The sequence below is a fragment of the Chelon labrosus genome (genome assembly GCF_963514085.1).
Source record: "Chelon labrosus genome assembly, chromosome: 6".
Lineage (NCBI taxonomy): Eukaryota > Metazoa > Chordata > Actinopteri > Mugiliformes > Mugilidae > Chelon > Chelon labrosus.
This window is the reverse complement of record NC_140342.1, coordinates 7213824-7237293: the sequence shown is the minus strand read 5'-3', so window position 1 is coordinate 7237293 and position 23470 is coordinate 7213824. Positions and strand designations below refer to the sequence as shown.

The following is a 23470-nucleotide window of genomic DNA, read 5'->3' as shown; positions in this document are numbered from 1 at the left end:
GAATTTTATATTCGGCCAGCGAGAACAGGGGGTAGACGGGAGTGTGAGGAAAAAGGGTTGCTTTGAGATAGAAAGCAGAAGACATGGAGGTACTGACTCCATCATCTCCACCAGCTTATGATTTTCTGTCCAGAGCCGACCACCTCACTATTTTTAGAAATGTCATCACAGGGCTGAGATGAGCGCAAGGAGCGGCAGAACACAACTCAGCATTTGCACAGCGGAGTGAGGAGAAAAACAGCCTGCGTGTAGTTGTGTAGTTGCAGCCAAGATTTATGCTCAGTGTACAGAGTAGACTGTACAACCACTTTTTACTGTGTTCCCCTCTAACTTCTGTCTTAGCTCCTTCTGCTGACTTCACAGTCAATTCTGATAAACCTCAAACCAATTCTCCTGGAGATCCTCTTATTCTATTGCCTTTTTAAGAGTATCACGTTGATTTCCTCGACATATGGGGTTAGTTCTTCTGTTTCAGAGATGAATCTATTGACAAGCACTCACAGCGGCTGTCGTTTCATGTATAGCCTTTGAGGACTTTTTGTCTGTGTTGGCTGAAAGTTAAGTATGGGGGAAAAAATGTAGTAAGTAGACTTGTAGTTTAAACAGAAATAAACTGTCATGCCTTAAGCAAATAGGTCAAGAATTCCTCATAAGCGCTCAGGTCATAACACCTTCCGAGCTTGCGTGTCAGAGAAGAAAACCTGAGCAAACCCTAATCGCTGGTGAAAACTGCGTGACATGATTGAAAGCTCCAAAAATCTTTTTTAGCCGAAGAAAGAAAAATAGAGCGTGGCACTGGCAATGCCTAACATCTTCCCCTCCAAAAAGTCAGCTGCTAAAAATAACTGCTGCTTCAGAGTGCAAAAGCAGTGCAGGAATTACTTCTCTGTAATCCTGTGTCTTCTCAATATTCTTGTGCAACCTCACAAATGGGATTTAATGCATGAATCAAAGTATCCGAATTTCCTCCCTCTAAATGTCACAGATCACAGTCTCTTGTAAAATGTCACAATCATTTAAACTCTCTCAAAACCCTCTTGGCTGAGCAGGAAATAGTCATTTGATTTAATTATGAATTTGTTCGCTAAATTCATTTAATCGCACTGAACGTTTTCAGGACGCCTTGGGCAACCAACGCAAGCAGATCTTCTATTTCACCATGAGTTAAACATCCTCATGGCGGCGTGTTGGTGGTTTTATATGGGCAATATCCCAGACAGGCAATAAATCCTTTTTAGAGACGAACAAGGCGTCACAGACGGACTGTCTGAGTCATCACAGAAAACTGTATATAAGAGAGATCCTTAACTTTTGAGCAGCTGCAGTAAATGTCTGTGGGATTTCAATAAAAGCTAAAATTGAGGAGCGAGAAAAAAGTGTTTCTGTGGTAATGTCCTCGGCCGTCTTCATCACACCCCCTGAAGCGATAACAAAGAATTATGCGGCACGATTCCCCTAAAAAGTCCATAGCGGCTCCATGGGCACGTCATGAAGCTGCGAGAGTGACTGTCCCTGGAGCAGGTAGTGATGCAGCACTTTGCTCAGGGACACGTCAACCGGGTGGATGCGTGCCAGGCTGAGGCCCAAACCACAAGCACGACACACTGCTGCCTACAAACCATTGAGCATCGTTTGCCAAAATCCAACTTGTCGTGTTTACTCCGTGGCTGTAGTTATTGTTGATTTTGCTGAACAACTTGCTGGAGGTGGAAGTAGATTTGTGTCTGTTTATTTGTATTAGATACACTGTGGGGACATAAATGTGCTTAAATAGTCACATTGCAGGGAGCCCTCTTCCTCATACAGAGAAAAACAACTCTTCATGACATTATCCTTATATTTTGGTATGAGGATCTGATTTAAGGTTCTCTGTTAGAATTTATGAATGATAGAATGATTTGAGCATACTGACATATCTGTCAGTGATACACTGATCAGGCATAACATTATGACCGCCTTCCTAATATTGTATAGGTCTCCTTTGTGCTTCCAAACAGTTGTGACTCATCAGAGAATGGACCCTTCTGAGGGTGTCCTGTGGCGTCTGGCAACAGAATGTTGTTAGTGGGGGTCTTATGGGTCCTATGGGTTGAGGGGAGGGACCTCTGTGGATCATCCCACAGATACTTGATCAGTTTGGGATCTAGTGAATTTGGAGGCCAGGTCAACACCTTTTGTGTTCGCTCCTAACCCATTTTTGTGTGTGTGCCTGTGTCAGGCTGCATCCTGCTGGGGATGGCTGCTGCCATTAAGGAGTGTCATTGCTATGGGGTGGGGGTGCCTGGTCTGGTCTAGGTGGGTGGTACATGTCTTGGTAACATCCAGATGAATGCCAGGTCCAAAAGTTTCCCAGCAGAACACTGAATTGTCACAAGATGGTCAATGTTATTTACTTCTCCTGTCAGTAGTTTTAATGCTGTGGCTGATCAGTGTGGTTTAGGTGTAGGTCTGGAATGCAAGCTGTTGATATTGCATTGTTTATTCATGATTCAATCGATTTTTTCAAGACACTCTTGGACTGGAGCCTTGAAATATGAGATCACTGTTTTCATGCACCTACCTGCTGCCCACACACACACGCACACACACACACACACACACACAAACACCAGCTTGAATAGATCCCTTCACCAACAAACACAGCGAGTAAAAGCCTGCAGTATTCATCAGTTTGTAGGCTGCAGTTTTAGAGCGGCACGGTCGTGCTTTGACAGGTGAGCATATTAAATGAAAGAAGTCAAACTGTGTCTGTGAAGGTCCCTTTACACCATCTATTTTTATTAGTTATTAGTAGTTCAGATGGATTCGTATTTATGTTAGGTGACTTTAATAGCTGGGTCTAGTTGATTGATTGACAGTCAATCAGTTGTAGCCTAAAAAGAGCTTCTCCTTTAATACATGTAATACAAAATAGAATATGATGTGTTTTTCTGCATAAAGACAACGAGTACTTTCACACACTTTACAAACTCACCTGAACTCTGGCGCTGAGTTGCTCTTCAGTCCATAGAAGCCAGCGGACAAGGTGAGCAGCCAGTAAGGCACAAACGCCCCATGTTCACACTCCAGGTAAGGGGCAGACCACTTGATTTGGTTTTTGTCCAGAAGGTAACTTCCCTTCTTGTACCCTGATTCCTCTCTTCTATGCATGGGGAATCTCCTGCCGTCCCTAAACTCATTAAACCAGTCCGCCTCCGGACCCCTGCCCTTCAACTGACGGTGCGCAGAGCCGGACAAGTCCTGCAACACCACCTCCTTCTCGGTTCTAGTGGCCTGGAGGAAAACGTGTGGCCCCGGCGTTGGCGCGTCCGTGTGTAAGGTCACCACCGCCCTGTGGATCTTGGGATCCCCCTCGAGGATGCTCTGAACCAGCGCGTGGTACCAGTGGATGTCCCGGCGGAAGGTTTGCTCACGGGACCTGTTGGCTTGCAGGATCACATTTAGGAAGTTCGTGGCGTGCGCTACCGTGTCCAGAATGCTGTGCAGGGAATAGTGGGATGCGACGTGCAGGCCGCCCCGCAGGCTGCTCAGCTCGTACCTCCGGGAACAGTTGACCTGTCTCAGCGCCGAGGAGTCCCCCGTGTGCAGAAAAGCGGTCACCACTCTCGGTAAGTCCTCCTCAATTTTGTGCGCCACCACCGCGCGCTCGGTGGCAGGTACCGGGTAGGTCGGGTGGTGGGGCGGCTCCCTGTTGGTGTTCTGGGTGCTGAAGACCGGTGGGTTCTTCTCGTCTCGGTCATTGTCGGACCACTCCACGTAACCGTAGTTTGATCCCAGAACGAGCCCCGTTTGCAGGAGCAGAGGGACGACTAGGAGAGCCATCGTTCCTTCCTTATCACAGGCACCGAGGAAACACCGTGGCCACTTGGCAAAGTGTGGCGAGCATTACCAAAGCCACCCTCTTTCCCCAGCTGCTTCAAGAGATCACAAACACTTTAAAACGCCACAGAATGTCTCGATTTCATCCCCGGGATCAAGCTGGAAAACGACCAAACACTCTTCATCCGTGCATCTTTTGTCTGCGCCAAAGAGAACGCAGACTTTCCCTCTCTTCTGCTCCGTTTTTATAATAACACAATGTGATCACAACAGCTGCCCAGACACCCCCCAGCCTCCCAACTCATGAAAAAAACAACACCGACTCCCCATCAGTCCGCAATCCATTCGTACGAAGCGATAAGCGAGTGCTCTCTCTTCTTTTTCTTTTTTTTTTTTACTCCTGCTGAGATCCATGTGAGAGGAGTGGAACGACGAGGAAGGGAGCAAATTGTTCTTGAAGTTCCGTCCCTCCCAATAAAATCCTAATAGGCCACCTGAAGTGTCGCCCACCCGTGTGTGTGTGGTTGTTTCTTACTGCCAGTCTGCCGGAGGTGGGCGGAGCGTGGGAAACGATGGGAGCTGTCCGGTGCTGAAAGTAGCGCCCGTAGGAAGAAACGCGAGGGTGGCGGTGGTGATGAAGCAGAGCCTTGAGGGATGAGAATGGAGGAGCAACCTGGGAATTACACTCAGTCTACAAATAGAAAATAAAACAGAATCCAAAAAGCAGAATATGGTGAGAGGCAATCAGACTAGGCTGTATCTACTGTTTGTTATTGGGTCGATGAGGCTTTTATGTGCAGGGAAATCTGTCCAAAAATATGCGGACAGCTAATTATCAAAAATATCATCCAACTGTTTTACCACATTTACTAAAACTACCCATATATTACTATATTATCAAATTACTAAATATTTTACCATGAAAATGAGACACTGGTTGTATCACATCATTATCTTCTCTTGACACAGACAAACTACAGCAGCAGGATTCAGTCAGCTAGAGACCCACATAGCCCACAGTTTGATTGCTGACACAATTTTTATTATTAGCTGTTAACTAAAATCTATTAAAGTTACATTAACGTTATATGAAAATATGTTTTAAGTGCAGATTTGTAAGTACCCAAATTTGAGGAAGGGTGTAGGAATCACAACCATCTGTGTACACAGGGGTTTAAAAGTGATCGGACAAATTAACCTAGCATTGATAAAATGCTTTAAAACTTTGATAAATCTTGGTCTGGCACCATTCTTGGGTGGACATCGCCAAAGAACGTCTGTCCTCGTTTGTGACGCTTGTTGTAGGTGGGGCAGGGAAAGGGACGATCCAAATGCAGGACACACTCAGATAAGCAATATTGCATGAAATAATTACATTCAGTTTAATGTGACTTAATAAAAGAGATAAAAGGCGAATGAGGCAGGGTAATCTAAATAATCCAAAAACAACAAAGTCAAACTTCCAAACGAGGGAACAAGCAACCATGGAAAAAACTGGGAAAACATTCTGGAAAGAACACCATAGGTAAGCACATCATATACTGCATATCCAAGGTGAGTGACCAGAAACACTAGGAAACATGAGGGTAAGTGAATGGATGAACTGACACAGGGAGAGGCATTACTACATATACGCTGAGTACTAATGAAGGGAACAACAGGTGAGACCAATAGACAGAAAGTACAACTAACTGAAAGAAACAGGGCCACTTAAAAACAACACGGGAAACAAGGAAATCCAAACAGACAGTCCAGAAGTCAATACCGTGCTTTACAATGCTTTACAAGGACTTTAGATAAGGTAAGAGATAAGCAAATGGGAAATTTCACTTCAGCAAGTGAAATTTAGCCTGATCAGGTCAGCTGACTGACACAACCATTGCAAAATATTTCATCCATCAATACACGTCGTTGGTCTATACTTTACATACCATTAATTAAATTCAATTCACTTTATTTGTCCTGAAGAGGAAATTTAAAGGGCATAAAGTAGCTAAAAATAGACGCAATCCCAACTATATGGACACAACTAGACAGAAGGCACAGAAACGGCACACACAGTACAACATGCAACATTCCCAAGTAATTCGGTCCATCTCTGTCAGTGGGGAGTCTGAAGCAGACAAGACGGGGAGCACGAAACTAACCCTGCAGTACTTGGATGAAATCAGTGGTGAGCTCTCTGAACAGCAGATTGAAAAACAGATCCTGGAGTCCAACCCAATTCGAAGCACAACACGGAGACGTGAAGGCGTCCTACTCTGTCCATCCATTATCTATTACTGCTTAGCCTGGAGGTTGCAGGGGGTTGGAGCCTATCCCAGCTATCATTGGGTTGAGGATAGACTCAGTGTGATACACTGATAAACCACCATTCGCACTGGCAAACCTGGCATAAAAAGGCCTCAGTTGGCCAGCAGGTTTAGTCATTTCACTTTTTATTTTTATTTTGCTGTGAGGGGTCAGTGCTAACCGCCACACCATTTCTTTACCATCAGAAACTCCTGTCTTTAAGCCTTGCTGCTGCCTGACATTTTACCATAAGGTGTTACATTAAGTTTATCTTTAATGATAAAATAAGTCCAAACTATAAAGTAGTTCAGATTTTGAAGTACTGAAGGAGAGGGATGTCCACTTAACAATGGCCCCACTGTTTAAATGTTACATGCGGTACACTGACAGAGCTAAACTGACATAATATACAGATGGGAATAAATCTGAGTAAGCGTGAACAATAGGAGTCAGAGATGAGATCAGTCACTTGTATGACACATTTCTTATTCGCACTGAGTAAACGAGAGTGGGCATTCTGGTCTGTGCTGCCTTTCTGTGGTTAGACACTTAGAGCGTCCATCTGCCTCTGATCATAAAAAAACTAAAAAACGTGACAGCATTGTTTATGTCCTTCTGTGTCTCTGTCTTACTCAGCTCTGACATTCTTCAAGTCTGATCAGAAGTCCGCCCCTGACTGTAAATGGGTGTTGCTGTTCGCCCGGGGTGACTCGCAGGCCGTTGCCATGGCAGTGGAAGGTGACGACACAGAGATCTCCCCATGCTGTCCGCTGCAGCCAATGATGAGGACTGGAGCCTGTCTGCTCTGGCACCATGTACAACTAGAACTACAGTATACACACACCTCACACCAACCAACCTGGGTAACTTGATCACTCTCAACAGAACAGACAGGAAAGTGCATGTAAATCCTAAAAATCACTAGCCTAACCATGTTTTCTGTATACTGTACATTTGACTGAATGACTAAGCAGTCTTCAGGCTATATTAAAAAGGTGTGCATGCAGCGAAGAAGGAGAAAAGAAGTTGAGAGCAAGCATCCGAGCGAAAGCGACGAGAAGCTGCACAAAGTGACTGCTCCTGCTCCTATATTTCATCTTTTTTTACTAGCTGCGCTGCCTCCCCTGGTCTGATGAATATTTGATAGGCGTTTGCTGCTTCATCTGCATCCTTTACAACTTGGGCCCATGCAACCGCAACACTGGTACAGGCTGCTGTACCAGCCGTTCTCTTCACCCACACCCTCTGTTCTCCCGGAGGTTTCTTTCGGTTTCCTAAGAAGAGAGCAAAGGAGTGAAATAAAAGTGGCTAGGAGCAAAAGGGTGCTTCCTCTGATGCCTATTCTTTTCCAACCCCAACATGAAGGGGTCTGTTTTGCTGCTGCAGTGAGCTGCGTTCGAGCTAATGCAAGTGAAGGTGCTTTCAGTGGGGAGGTGGCCTGAGGTTTTAACCTGTCTAGCTTTAAAGGGTGTGTTTTAATAAAAGGCTCCAATCAGACACTAACGGGAGAAGCCATCCGTAACCATCATACACATAAGTGTGGATGTACCTTTTATACCCTGACACTCAACCATGTTTAATTGCCATGAAGCTCCTTTTTACAGGTGTAAAATGTTCTTGAAATCGTATGAAGTCATCTGTCTTCAGAACAATTATGGTTTAAGTGAATTAAGGTGGAAGTTTATTGCCCATCTCCATGCTAATATATCTGGACAAACAGTCAACAATATCCAAACTCTGTAAGTGGACTTTGGTTGCTGTATAGACTCTAGAAGTACAGTAAACATGATGCAACTCATGGATATCAACTTACTTAATAACATGTGCCATTGCCTCATACCAGCTGCATTTGAAAAGCCGGGAAAGCATCAAAAATGTAGAAGAAGAAGAAAAAAAGAAGAAGAACAGGATGAAGAACGGTGGTGAAAATTAATTGATTGTTTTATACTAAATTCGAGGTGAATTGTCCGAAGTTCTGTTTTCCATCAGGACTAACTCACAGTTTATAACGTCAGTGTATAGATCCCATTTCCCCTGACTGCAGAATCAGTCACAGTTAAATGCCAGTACTCTGGCTGCCAGATCAGTGGCGGTAGCTGATAAAGATGAAAAATTCTGCCGAAATCTGTTCCTTGATTTCCCAAGGTACGGTCTGCCAAAAATGGGACAATTTCTCAGCTGGTCAAAAAAGTTATCTGCCAATATCAGTGCACTGTTCCAGATTAATGGCCAAAGTATATGGTGCAACCAAAAGGAAATGTGTCTGTGAGGGTTTGCTTGATGTCTGTTTGGGTCTCTTCCAGTTTCCCATCAGACCAAAGCATGCATGTTAAAAGGATTTTATTCAGTATCTCACCCAGCCTTTAGACTATGTTATGTCCATTTATGTTTGGGCACAGTTTTATTGCTATTGTTTAGCTGTTTATCTAAACATATTCTAGCTAGAGTTGTACAATGAATGTGGACTGAAAGAGCAGATGCTCAGCTTTAATTTCAGGGGATTCATATCAAAATCACATGGAGGAAAGATGCAGGAATAACAACTCCCCCTTCCCTGATTGGACAGTTGACTCAAAAGATGTTTCTTGGACTTTCCCTCATCATGACTTCATTAATTAAGCAGGTTAAAAGTCTGGAGTTGTTTCCATGAGTGATATTCACATTTAGAAACTGTTGCCGTGATTTCTCAACATGCGTTTAAAGGACCTCTCAGTGCAGGTCTCAAACAGACCATCCTTAGGCTGCACTAAACTGAAACCATCAGAGAGAAAGCAGGAACGTAGGGACAGGCAAAATAAATACTTTGGGGATAAAAACTACACAATGGTAAGCTCAGCAAAAAAATTAATAAATAAATAAAAAATAGACATTCACAGAAGACAACAGTAGAGGATGATCATAGGATCCATTTCATGGATCAAGAGAAACCTCTTCACAAAACCCATCTAAGTGAAGAACACTCCCCAGGAGGAAGGCATGTCATTATCCAAGTCTCACACAAAGAGAAGACTTCACAAGAGAAAATACACAGGCTTCGCCACAAGGTGCAAACCATCCATAAGCCTCAAGAATAGAAAGAGCAGGTTAGACTTAAAAGACTTCCGAGAGTGGTGACTTCTTTGGACAGACAGAAGTCAGATCAACCAGCAGGAAAAAAAATGACAGAGAAGGCTTGGAACAGCTCATGTCAGAAGACAGATGCAGCCCGGTGAATTAGTTCTATCTATCTATCTATCTATCTATCTATCTATCTATCTATCTATCTATCTATCTATCTATCTATCTATCTATCTATCTGTAGACAGATAGACAGATGGATAGATGGAGCATAGCGAAGTATAAGGCTCTCTTTAATATCACTTTTTGTTTATTTTCCAGAGGGCTTGATTAAAATGCACACTGTAGCAGCCCACTCCCGACCCTGTTTTCCTCTGTGCATCTTCTCCAACGAAACACACACACACCATTCGATCATCTTGTTTTCTAATTCTGATGGTGTTTAAAGCCATTTAACATTTTTTGAAAAGCACATGTGTAAGATCAAATTTAAATCCTGGAATTAATCTAAATTACTGCAGAGTTTCTGTGTTCAAATCTGAAACTAACACTGGTGACATTTTAAGTGTTTTTTGAGGGTCTGCCGGAATAGGCAACAGCGAGCTAACCAAAGGTGCAGATTTACTTCATACAGTTGAAGTAAATCTGCAGCTGAATCTTGGTTTCTCTTGTTTCTTTACACTTTATATTATATTTTTATTTAATTTTATTATATTATATTATACAAACACAGAGCAGAATTATTTTACTCTAAACATACTATATCTAAAATAAGTATGTGGACTGTGTCACATTAATTCAGTTCCATATTAGTTCAGTAATAGTTGTCTAACAGCTGTTATGCTGATAAAACCCATCTGTATATGCTGTTTGAATCTGACATACAGTATATCTAATGGTGCAACAGCAGGTGAGGCTTAATTAATTCATGTAAAGAATCCAATCACATCATCCCTGCTTTGCAAACAGTGCTGCTCAGGTGGTATAGACCAGATGTTTCCTCGTCAAGTGGTGGTATTGCTCTCAGGAAATGTATGCATTGAGATGTTGACAGCTGGGGGAATTTAAAGGGCACTCAGAAAGTTGAGCAAAATATTTGCTATGGGGTGTTTCCTTTTTTTAAGTGAGCCTTTGCTAACACATGCTGTTATGAGATTTTGTATTTTACCAGTTCCAGACTGATTTAATGGCAATCACAGCTAAAGCTATCTGTGAGTGTGTGCGTAGGCTGCATAAAACTTGACTACGTGCGTGGGTTTGGAAAAGACTTCATAAGTTGTCTTGTACCTCGGAAGCGTGAACAGACAGGTGTGAAAGAAGCTCCTCAGGAGAAAGAGGAGAATCTCCAGCTGATACCTTACATCCTTCATCCTGTAATAAAACATTTCACACACTCACACCTAGACATTACATGTGTCCGACTATTTGCTTTACTGTCTTTATCTTCTTCATTACACAGGAGGAGCTGTTTACACAATTGACACACATAGGAGAACGCCTGTTTAAACACAGAATGAAATGCTGTCTCTGCTGCCATCTGGGGGCACAGTAGTTCAACAGAAAAATCAAAGAGCTGTTGAGTGGATACTGGAATGATGATGTGGATTCAGACTCAGAGTCTAACACCCAAACACTGTCCTTTGTCTTCAGTTGCTCATGCGGTGATAACAAGATCACTCATAACTGCATTTTTTTTTTTACTTATAGTAGATAAACTGTAAAGAGGTGGAAGGGGACAAGTTGAAAATGGACGGATTTAATTATATTCAATTAAACAGTAAAACAGTGTATCACTGGCACTCTCAGTTTAATGAAAATCTCAGATTTTTATGTATTTATTAAAATGAATGAAAATCATGTACATTTTCATTAACATTAATGTCTTTTTAATGTCAGTATCAATGACCATATGAAGAAACACAATAGCAACTGAGCCACCGATGAAAGTGCTGGAAGATTTATATCTTTTAATCAGCATGAACTGGGTGTAAGTGGCAACATTCTTGGAAACCGTGCTGTATTTAGTTGTTGTTAGCGCCAGCAAATGTTGCCATAGCAACCGGGGCCGAAACGTTGACACGGTGTTGCACACGCTTGTACAGAAAGGGGGCGGTATACACCATAAAGTTGTTTGCGATCCGATAACAAGCCGAGAGAAGCCGAAGAAGAAGAAGAAAAAAAACAGAAGACTAGCCATCATTTTATGTGAATGACCCATAAGTGAGCGTTACACAAGTTGTTTCGTAGTCAGTGAGGTAATGTTTACCATTATTGGATTTGGCAGTGTTTGTGGTTATTTTCGTTATATTCGTAACTATATTCGTGTAGTTAATGTCGCAGTCTGTCTCACGTACAAATAGTCTTAACCAGCGTCTGCCGTTAGCTAGAAAGTAGCCAGCTAGCTGGTGCTAGCCATGCGATGCTAACGGTTAGGCAACGTTAAGTAACATCAACTTAAAGATGGGGTTTACGTTAAAACCGAAAACAGTGGACTAAGACTTTTGTTTTCTCGTCCAGTTAAATGTAACCTCAGATAGCATTACTTTAGACTTCCAGCCATGACAATAATATTATTTATTACTAATATTATTAACTATACATTGTAACTTAAACTAACTAGCTAGCGAATTGCTTCCATTTTGAAGCTAAGAAACGACCTCATCTTTCGTTCATATCGTCAATTGTAACCATTGTTTCTCACCGAGACCTATATTTATTGATTGATGAATTGATGATTGAATGGCAGCACTCAGTGTATTTGTTGTTTGTTTATCTTTCTAGATACAGCACCTAGAGGGACTACCTTATGGATTCACCAAGGCAACCTAAGAAGGCCAACGTCAGCCGAGAGCCAAAGCGTAGCCAGAATCAGTCAGGCATTCCTCCTCAGAAAGACGCCTATGCCAGGCTTCTTAGCCAGCACCGTAGCACCAGGTTCAATCAGTATCTGGAACAATATTCAAAGGACTTGTCATGTCAAAAGGAAGAAAATGGGCCAAGCCCACCACTCGGAGCCCAGAGTGACAAGATGAATATACCACAGGAAAAAAGGGACCACGTGCCAAATGATTTCTCTGACTCAAGGGACTTCTCCCCCTCTTCCATGAAAAGTAAAGGAGAAGAGAGCTCATTGTCTTTGTACATGGAGAAACTAAGCCTTCGTAACGCACAGCAGGATTGTGAAAGGAAGCAGGGTGTGTCTGACAAGCAGCGACGGGGACAGAGAAGGGACACCGCCACCAGCCACGATGGAGACATCGAGTCTGGTGAGGAGCTCGGTTCTTTAAAACCTAATGAAGCAAAGAAACACCAAAAGCAGCAAAAGAAGAAAAAGGACGGTAACAGAAATGTGGCCTCCAAAGAGACCGACTCATTTGTCGGACGTCCCCAGTCCCCACAGAAGGCCAGTACGAGTGAGCAGGAACATGAGAAAATAAAGAAGTCCAAGAAGAAAAACGTGCCAAAGCAACCAGAAGAGGGGATAGTAAAGTCTGATGATCAGTTAAGACCCAAATCCCCCAAAGACAAAAAACTGCAGCAGCCCCAAGGTAAGGTGTACGTCAGTTTTTATGGAGTGTATTTTAAGTCACTATAAAATATGATAGTTTGCTATAATGCTATGTGCTATAATTACTCGTTTGTGATTAAATTCATTATTTTATTTTCAGCTTCAAGTTCCAGTTCTGCTGACAAGCGTAAGAACAAAGGAGGAAGAGGATCTAAGAAACAAGTGTTTGAATCCTACATGACCTCTGAGGAGGTTTCCCAAGGCCTCAAAAGAGGAGAACTTATTCAGGTATAAACATGAGACTGAGTAAGTATGGAGTATGGATTAAGTAACTCAAGATGATCAAATGATGTGGAAATCTTTATAATGTGCCATTTAGTTTGGGTTCCTAAACAAAACAGCCAGAGCACCTATATTTATCACTGTTGAAGCAATGATCAGTAGAATAACCTATATATATATATTTTTTTTTTTTACAGGGACAATTAAGAATCAACCCTAAGAAGTTCTATGAGGCTTTTATCCCGTCTCCTGTAAGTTGCCTTTTTTTGTCCTGCTCACCGACTCAGAATCTTGTTTTTCTGTTCACTGGGTTTTTCAAAATGGCTGCCATATTGGCATCCATCTTGAAAAGCTAATATCAAAAGTGAAAGTCAGACAGAAGGCAAACCATTTCATTTATGTTCGCAGGATGACAAGCGGGATATATTTCTGGATGGGATAGTAGCTCGCAACAGAGCCCTAAATGGAGACATAGTGGTGGTGCAAGTACTCCCTCAGGAGCAGTGGAAGGTAAACACTTGTCTATACTTTCACTTTGTGACAGCATCAGCCCAATTCTATTTTAGATAGTCCTCCACAGGACAGTAAAAGGCTGACCCGATGAATGTTTTCCTGTCTAGGTTGTGAGGTCCGATACTGACTGTGAGGGTGCCAGTGAGTCAGAAACCCAGAGAGAACACACTCGGAGAAAGTCAGAACACATCCCCAGGCCTGATGTCGTTAAGGAGGACCAATGCAACGACCACGATGAAGTTGGCAGCAAATGTCAGAATATCACTGACACAGGTATTGTGAAGAAGTTTTGCTATATGTGGAATTAGCTGCTGAATTTGGTAATGGTCAAAAGACTGTGTTTGAATGATTATGTAGAGCACTGAAGCAACCACAAATCTAAACGGTTGTGCGAAAGTTCAGCTAATACATCTTAATATTTTCTTGTGATGGAATTAGGGGAACCTCTGGATGACCCCTCAGCCCCAAGGTCCAATGGGGAAATCCTCCAAAAGACTGCTAAAGTGAGATACCTGAATATTTGTTGTGCTGTGTTTCTTACTCACCCCTTCTCTTCTTTTTTTCCCCAGGCATTTCAAAAGGATTAAAATAAAATCAACCACTGTAATACATAAAGCATTAACAGGGGCCTTACAAAAACTTCTAAATGACTTGTTGTATGAACTGGATTTTAATACATCTCCACTAAACTCTTCTACAAACCCCCTCTTTGTCTTACAAATGTCTTTTGTGAAACTGTAAAGCTGAGACAGTGTGACTAAATGCACATAAAACCCAAATAGGTTACACTATATTACCACAACAACCAAGTTTGCATAAACATTAGCCTGAGATCACAAAAGTGTACTTGTTTTTTTTTTTTAGCAGTGATTTGTAATTTGTTCTCTTGTATTCAGGATGTATATACAGAGGCAGATATATTTACTTTTTAATTTCCTTTTCCCTTTTCATTTGTCTATCAGGTGGTGTACATTGTTGAGAAGAAACACTCACGAGCTGCAACTGGCTTCCTGAAGTTCCTCCCAGACAAGCCCTTCGCCATGTTTTCCCCTGTAGATCACCGGGTGCCACGGATCAACGTTCCCCTTGCCGACTGTCCCCAGGACTTTAGTTCCCGCCCAGCTGACTACGCCAACACCTTGTTCATCTGTCGGATCACAAACTGGGCAGGGGAAAGCAACTTTGCAGAAGGGTGAGTGTAATCATTTTGTAATCATCTTGCAGGCGACTGTTTACTCTGGTTTGCCTTTAATCGTTTTGACTCTTAATGTTTTCCCTTAGGCACCTTGCTAAGACGCTGGGTCAAGCTGGAGAAATTGAGCCAGAGACGGAGGGCATCCTGATGGAGTACGACGTTGATTTTTCTGAGTTCTCAGATGAGGTGCTTGACTGCCTCCCTAAAAATCTGCCCTGGACCATCCCACCTGAGGAGTTGAGAGAAAGAAAAGACCTGAGGTAGGACTTCATAGCCCACATATGTTTGTGTAGTTCTCATTTCTTTTTTAAGTTTGATTTATTAATGTATTCTTTAAGTGGCATCATATTTTATACTATATACATCACATCTCATTTTTCTGTGGGTATTAGAGCAGTACACATTATTTAGTTGATGATGTCACAAAGGACTGTTTATGATTTTTAGGAAGGAGTGTATCTTCACAATCGACCCTGCAACTGCCCGAGATCTGGATGATGCCTTGTCCTGTAAACAGCTTCCAGATGGTAAAATGCTGTTTAACTCTTACTTATTATAATGATAATTGGTAGTTCATGAATATCATAAAGGATTTTCTGGAAATAACAAACGACAAACTTTCAGCAAATGAACTTCTTGAAGAGGCACACATTTGTGAGAGCTGAATTGAATTGGCGTGTTAAAGAGGAAGTGTGTCACGAATAATTAAAGCCAGTCATGCTCACTTTTGGCTTTCTGAATAGTTTAGTGTAAACTCAGACTGAGACCAGAATGTCAGCTGTGCATTTTCATGTAGAAGAGAAGAGTCATACTAGCCTAGCATAGCGAGACCCAATTCTTATCAGAATATGAGTCGGCTAACACGCCTTTGGGGTTTCATTATGGGGTGTGTTTCAACTGATACAGAGAAAAAAAAAAATTTTGTACTCAATTTGATAGTCTTACAGCCAATTAGAGTCATTTAGTTGTAATAGACTCTAACTCCACTGTGCTCAGATGACTATATTGCTGTTATTCTCTCGTCCATATAAGGCCCATCCAAATGATTTGATTGGCCAGACAGATTTTTGCTCAAGCATAATCAGTTCCCAATGGAGCAATCAGGCCTCCTTTCTGATGCAAAAAGTGGAGGAAGTTTGTCTGGCTTCCTTCCAGGCTAGGGTCATACTGTAACGTCTGTCCTTGAACTTCCAGAGTAAAAGGCTAGGATTGTGGTATTTTTCACCACCAGATGGAGACAAAGAGTAGTATTTGATGTCTGTATTTTTCTAAATCAGTCTCATTTGTTAGGTTTATTGTCAGTTTGTCTGTTTAAAAAAAAAAAAAAAAAAAAAGATTCTGGGCACACATCAATCGAATCTATAATCCATGTTCTCTCAAAACTTTCATTGTTGGTATAATTTACTGGGAGTGGGGAAGGTTAGGTTATAGCATTATTGTGTCCTTACTGTGTTTTTATTTTATTTGTTTTAAAACAGGCAACTTTGAGGTGGGAGTTCACATTGCTGATGTGAGTTATTTCGTGGAGGAGGGCAATGCTCTGGATGCCGTTGCCAGTCAAAGAGCAACTAGTGTTTACCTGGTTCAAAAGGTGAGTGATCCTTGATAATAAAAATGTTTTGGATTTATTTAATTTGATTTGTTTTCTTCGTAACGTCCTTTGTCGATATGACATTTTATTGATCACATTGCTAATGTTTCTCTGAGTATATGCCTCTTAAATTCTCAGTCTTTGTGTTTTGTCACTCTCCAGGTGATCCCCATGTTGCCTAGGCTGCTCTGTGAGGAGCTGTGCAGTCTGAATCCTCTTACGGACAGACTCACTTTCTCTGTTATTTGGAAAATTACACCCGAGGGAAAGGTATACTCATATTAAAATGACACATGTTGGCTCATTGATTATTTTCCCTAAGTGCCTTTGGTGCCATGCCCGTGTCTGGTCCATCTATTTAGGTCCACTTTTCTTGTCCGTCCCTCAGATCCTGAGTGAGTGGTTTGGCCGCTCAATCATCTGTTCCTGTGTGAAGCTGAGTTACGACCACGCTCAGAGCATGATTGAGGCCCCTGAGAAGTTATTCTCTGCTGAGGAGCTGCCACCTGTGGACCCCATGCACCCTATTGATGAGATCCACCAAGCTGTTCTCAACCTGCACTCTATTGCAAAGAACCTCCGAGCTCAACGCTTCTCAGGAGGAGCACTCAGACTAGACCAGGTTAGTTCTGGTGAATAACCTATGCTTGCTATGAGCTAATGTAGATACGTCATAAACTGCCTCCCACACACGCTCGCTTTGGTCCGAGACATGCCAAGCCATTTGTTCATCGGCAGCAGAATGAATCGGTGAGAGGGATCACTCTGATTTGCTCTTCAGCTTATAGAACCAGTGTTCGAGAAGGGAAATGGAAATGATCAAAATGACTAGGTTCAAGAGCACACAGAAGGCATTTCTCATTTTAAATCTTTTTCTAACATCTGAACATTTAAACACACATATTTACACAACAATATTATCATCTAAAATTAATATACTATTAAACAACTGATCAGCATCATTCAGAAGCATTCAGGCTAGCTCTGTACTATGGTTTCTTGCTCTTTCTACCTCCTCCTTGTTCATTGGTTTCCTGGAAGAGTTATTTCCTTTCATGCACTTATGTACTTATGTATGTATGTGCCAGATACTTATGTACTTATGTACTTATGTATGTATGTGCCAGGTACAGGCAATGGGAGGTGACGTCACAGTTCATTGTATCCATACCTTTAATATAAACTACACATCAGGGCAATTTCAAGAGATGGCTCAGCAACTTTTAACAAGTTCATCTGAGCCAAGATCATATTTTTTCATTTAGTCTTGTGGTATTTTCTCTATATTTTATAGTTCCTTTGTTTCTTTCAGATGAAACTTTCTTTCACACTGGACAAAGAGACAATGATGCCTCAAGGCTGCTATGTATACCAGTACAGAGACAGTAACAAGTGAGTTATGTACACCCTTCAGTTGAATCTGTCTGTATCATCTCCATGCTTATTGATTTGACAAATGAATTGGTTTAGAATGACTAGCATAGATATGTAATTTCCTCTTCTTGCTGTTAACCTATCATACATGAAACTGTTCTCTAGATTGGTGGAGGAGTTCATGCTGCTGGCAAACATGGCAACAGCCAACCACATTTACCGCAAATTCCCAGAGTTGGCCCTTCTCAGGCGACACCCTCCCCCAAAAGCCAAGATGGTGGATGAGCTGCAAGAGCTGTGTGACCAGCTGGGGATTGACATTGACTTGTCGTCTGCAGGAGCATTACATGTAATGCATACATGATCAGACCAATTACTAAAACTGGTTCACTTTATAGTAACATTTGTGCTGTTGCAGATTACCATTGTGTCAAATGTGGCTAGTTCTGTCTCCCGTATCAGTATTAATAAGTAAAATCTCCTTTCTACTTCTTGTACATGCAGAAGAGTCTCAATAACATTCTTGGTAATGATGAGTATTCCAGTGCCAGAAAAGAAGTCCTCACTCACATGTGCTCCAGACCCATGCAGGTTAGAACTCAGTATTTTTCATTACATGTGTTTTTCTGTTTATCAAGCTTTTGTGTGTACATACTATTCTTCAGAATTGGGAAGATAATTTGCCCAGTGGCTTGTAATAGATCTGGCCATTTCAGGTCAAAGTCATCAGCAAGTAAATAAGTGGGATTTGGATATATGTTCAAATATATCTTGTTTAGATACACTTTTAATATTAACATGGTCAGTAATATTTGTATACGGTTGCTTTCACACCTAGTTTGTTGTTCTGAAACCAGGAGCATTTCCCTACCAGGCCAGTTCATTTGGGCTGGTGTTAACACAGCAACCATAACCACCTTCTCTAATCGGCCTTGGTTCTTGCACACACTCCCAGGGCAGTGAAAACACACATAGCTGCAGTTCTAAGTTTATAATTATATAATCAAGCAGTTTACCTGATCTGAAATATATCCCATTGGATAAATAAAGTATCTGTTCATCCATCTATCTATGCGTGCGTTCTCAGCATATACATTAAAATGTTCCGATTTTTCTAGAGTAGTGTTGAGGTCAGGACTTTGTTGATTGCCTTGTGAATGCAAACCAAATGAAGGTTAAATGCAACATTGTCATATACTGAATCACTCCTCATTCAGAACAAAACATGTATAAAAGCAGTTACTCTATTTCATTTGGATCATTGCTTTTTTTTCCCAGATGGCGATGTACTTTTGTTCTGGTGTACTGAAGGAGGAAAAGTTATTTAAGCACTATGCCCTCAACGTTCCTTTCTACACACACTTCACATCACCCATCAGACGCTATGCTGACGTCATTGTGCACCGGCTGCTGGCATCTTCACTGAGTATGTGCTCTTTTTTTTTTCATTTATTTAACAAAAGGCTCTTTGACACACAAAAACAGGCTTTTAAAACAGCAAGACAGAGTTTCTGTTGTTTCAGAGACTGCTTCTGTTGTTGTAATACCAAACAAAACAACTTCATACCTCACTCTGAGCTGATTCATTGTTCGCCCTGTTACCTTTTTTTCTAGCCCTGTACTGTGATATGTTAATTACTGTATGTATTCTTTTGGCTCATACTGATATTGCTGACTCTTCATACAGAATGTGGACCTCATTTAGGCCTGTCAACAACGGACGTTCAAAAGCAGACATCACACTGTAATGACAAGAAGACTATGTCCAAGAGGGTCCAGGAGCTCAGCTCTGAGCTCTTCTTTGGAGTATTTGTAAAGGTGGGTAACCAGATCTCAGCATTTAATCTTCTGTACCCAATGAAAACAAATGTATTTGCTGTAAAAGGTCTTTGTATTTGCCAAAAACTGCAGTTCCTCCAATGACCACTTGGGGATGTCTCAGAAGCAACTAAATCCCTGTTGACAGCCATGTTTGGATGTCTGACCAACATTATAGGAAAAATAAAAATGGTCATGATAGCTGTACCGAGGGTGAATTTAGACTTCAGGTTACACATGATTAAGGGTGTGGCTGCTTTGTGGTACAAGTATGCAACGTCACAGGCTGCTAGCTATCTACCCAGGCATCACCCACCAACCTCAGTTCCTCTTACACTCCACCTCTTGACCCAGTTTTGAATTAGCAGAGAGTCTGGCATTGTCAATGTGCCAGACTTTGTTGATGAGCTTCAAAACTGGAATCAGGAATCTCATGGATGATGGAGGGTTCTTTACATAGACTCAGCGCTGAGGATGGGAATAGGCTTTGCCACAATATGACGCCTTTTCAGTTGAAACTGTCTTGGTCTGTTTTCCACAGGAGTGTGGCCCGCTAGACTCTGAGGCCATGGTGATGGGGGTGCTGGATCAGTCCTTTGACGTGCTGGTTCTCCGGTACGGAGTGCAGAAACGCATCTACTGCAAGGTCAGCTCCAATAGGCTCATTTAACCTCAACAATTTCAATCCTAATGTATGTGCATACTCGTTTTAAAGTTAAAATCGATTCAGTTAGTATTTTCAGTTAATGCCTTTTTTTTATATTTAAGAACTAAAAAGTGGTTTCATTTCATAGTTGATCTAATTAGAGCTGTGCTTTTGACTGTATAGGTAACATTGTGTTCAGCTTTGTCATTCAACTTACGCAAAGTTCTCAAAGTATCTACAAAAAATAAAGAAATGTCATTCAAGAGAGAGAAATGGGACAGCCCAATGAGTGACAACAAAACAATCCAACAAGTCACAATGGTAAGAGAAATGGTTTAAAATCGTTTGTTTCCACCTTCAGTCTATTGCGGGCCTGAACTCATTCCACCATCGTAAGGTGGGGAAGAAATCAGAGCTGACTCTGGTCTGGGCACCAAAGGATTCAGAGAGCCCCACTGTAGAGCAGGTGAGAACCACAGATGCTGAAAATTCTTTTTAATTGTTATTCTTATTGTTACAAATGAAAACAGTATTCAGTATATGTAGTAATGTATGCGTGAGGTCATGTTTTTATAGTTCTTTACAAGGAAGTTTTTATAGTAGTATAGTCAAATCAGCAGTAAAATGTTAAAGACACAGGTTTACCAGACTATTTGCTATCAGTTTCCGTGTGTATTATTGGGATATGCCAAAAGATTAAAAAAATAAAGTCTTATTCCGTGCAGAGTAGAGCAGCTAGAGGTGGTTAGGATGGTTAACTATTGTCTCTGACCTAACAAGTGGACAGCTAGTGTACAATGACGCAGTCGTAATGAGTTGTTTCTATTCACAGGTCATTTCAATCTTCACGTTATTGGAGGTGCAGCTCCAATCAGACAATGCGCCCATGAAATACAGCGCAGTGCTCAAGAGGCCTGAGGACAGCAGATCATAAACACTTACGTGTTTCCAAGGAAGTTTACATTGTGCATTTTCTTTAACTGATTCAAAGACATGACCAGTGTTAGCAGTGGTAAGCGTGGAAATTACCAGTCAGATCAGAGTCAGATTTCACTTGAAATTCCCACTGAGTATATGTCCCTTGAAGATTTGATTTTTGATGTTTAAACTCACTCACTGCATGGAGCACATGTCACGTACATGATCGGAAATATAGCAAAAGGTCTGTGCAGGTTGACTTTAAGAAAAATCTACCATACTTTAGAAAGTGGCTGGTTGGAACATAAAATATATAGTAAGTAGTTTAAATGTGCATTAACCAGATCTCAATACTGTTGTCACTCTGTAAATCAGTAAGGATTTCAAATTGAGTTTTGGCTCAGGTCTGAAGGTGAAAGAAACTGTAGCAGTTTTATTTTGCTGTTGATTTATTGATCTAATGAGGTCAGTTTAGATGTGGTTTGATTCTTTTACACAGTCTAATGTGTGACAACTGACTTTTTAAACTATTTTTAGTTTAATATTACTGACTGGCTTCCTGCTTTTGGCTTGAGAAGAGACCAGTGTTTGTGTTTTGCAAAGCAGAGTGCCACACTACTGAATTTTACTTCTTTACTACTTTGATTGGCCGTGGTGGATTTTAGCTTGGCCTGTTGTGGCGTTACACACACAGCTACATGCCTCAAATGGTAAAAATGGAGCAGTGAAAACTTTTTTTTACTTCCAACTTCACAACAGATGCATTAACCTTCACAAAGCAGAAACGTTGCAACTACTGCATGCCATATATGGCAGTGTTAGTTTGCTTTCACTGTGTTTTCTCCAGGGACAGTTTTCTTTAGATTCCTCTCAGGTGTCAGTCATGTGATGCAGGGGATGAGCCGCTTCAGGTTAGTCTTGTCACAGTCATGAATGAGATTTCTTTCTTTAAAGGAGGGTATGCTCGATCCAAGTTGTTGTTCCAGTATAAACAAAGGTGCATGGTTTCTATATTTGTTGTGAAAACCAGGCCAAAGCTTAATATTTTATTAACTTATTATTGTTTTAATGGGAAACAGGAATAACTTGAATGTGAATTGCTGCTAAAATTGTTGGTGGCCTTGAGATCGTAATGAATTTTGTCTTTGCTTTCGTCCTTCAGATTGCTTCCAGCTGCTTTTTCTGTGTTGTATATTGTAAGATTTCATTTGCACAGCACACATACTTAATGGACTTCCTTAATATAAAATGTGAATTTCATTAACATGATCAAATCAGGACTAAGTTTCAGTGCAGCTGCACATTTCTTAATGGATGTGGGTCCCTCCTGGGTTGCCACTCATCTGACTCGGATTGAACAGTGCCATGCAGTCTCCTACAGTAGCTGCTACGTCTGCACAGATAAATGTTTCTGGCGTTAAATCCATTTTTGTGAGATTGGTTTAAGGATTGTGTCAGATTTATTTTTAATTTTTAATTTTTTTTTTTTGAAACCCCACCAAACTATTTTTTAAAAATGATTTTGTATTACATGGATTGACATAATCTTTAGATGTATTTTAACCCAATGTGTTAAGGTCTTGTATAACAACTGTATTGATGTAGTGGGATGTGTCTCTGATGAGGGTTTAAAAAAAAAAAAAAAAAGAAATCATGGGACCCTTCAGATGCAGTTAACTCAAAAGTAAATTCAGATACAATTTCTTTGGATCTTTTGCAAAGTTATATTGTCAGTGTAGCTTGGTCAGTATTCAGTGCATTCTCTGTATAGTCTGCTGTACCTCATACAAAGCAATAAACAGTTGTCTGTGTCTCTAGGAAAGAACATGAACGACAGACTGTGTTCTTTTTATTTTTGTTTCTTGAAAACCACTTTTTGGCGTCGGTGCTTGAAGAACAGAGGACTTAAACCTACGTTAGTTAGGTGCTGTTTGAAACACACTGATGAGCCCTAATAAACTACACTGGCGTTGCCCTCTTTTGTTTAGTATATAGCACATAAACACAGATAATCTCTGTGGTTTTCATTGTCAGGTGGGTGTCGTGAATTAATCAGTGACACCTAATCAAAGATAAACCCGCTGCTACATGGAGTTATTCCAGCATGACTGCTATCATAAACAATGGGTATAGTCCGCACCCTTTTCAACTCAAATGATACCTAATATTTCTCTTCTTTCCCAGCATCACACAGAACACAAACGTATCCATTTGGCTCGTAAAACAATCACACACTTCACTCAGAAGTTGGAGAGAAAATGAGATAAATCAGTCGTTTATGTTTGGGATATCTTTTTTTGACCCTGCAAGGCCAGAAAATGTATATTAATTCAGATTTACGTTGACAACAGTTTCATACTTATGTTCCTTTTAAATAAAGTCTTGGATGGATGTAACTTTCCTTTGTGACCTTTGCCACAAGATCACTTAATGACATTAACTGCTTTAAGTCTTTTA

The 23470-nt window shown here is 41.2% G+C and overlaps 2 protein-coding genes across 3 annotated transcripts in view; one reads left to right on the top strand and one right to left on the bottom strand.

The window, feature by feature from the left end:
• Nucleotides 1-3822, bottom strand: part of LOC311488973 (metabotropic glycine receptor-like) — a gene marked incomplete at its 5' end in the record, with an annotated part of 67036 nt that extends 63214 nt beyond the window's left edge. Inside the window, one exon of the mRNA XM_084545849.1 lies at nt 2975-3822. Coding sequence (XP_084401975.1) covers nt 2975-3822 — 848 coding nt within the window. The remainder of the gene's footprint in view (nt 1-2974) is intronic.
• A 7520-nt stretch (nt 3823-11342) lies between these two features.
• Nucleotides 11343-22849, top strand: dis3l2 (DIS3 like 3'-5' exoribonuclease 2). 2 transcript variants are annotated; one of them, XM_084547123.1, is made up of 21 exons: nt 11343-11423; nt 11950-12716; nt 12837-12964; nt 13156-13209; nt 13367-13468; nt 13579-13744; nt 13910-13974; nt 14434-14663; nt 14753-14926; nt 15114-15193; nt 16145-16257; nt 16420-16527; nt 16646-16879; nt 17570-17649; nt 17797-17980; nt 18136-18222; nt 18910-19057; nt 19319-19449; nt 19991-20095; nt 20457-20561; nt 20928-22849. In XM_084547123.1, exons 2-21 carry the CDS (start codon nt 11975-11977, stop codon nt 21027-21029), a joined length of 3138 nt encoding a protein of 1045 aa, XP_084403249.1. In that variant the 5' UTR covers nt 11343-11423; nt 11950-11974; the 3' UTR covers nt 21030-22849. The 2 variants fall into 2 exon arrangements, with proteins under 2 accessions (XP_084403249.1, XP_084403250.1); XM_084547124.1 differs by having other exon boundaries at nt 11344-11373.
• Nucleotides 22850-23470: the final 621 nt, after the last annotated feature.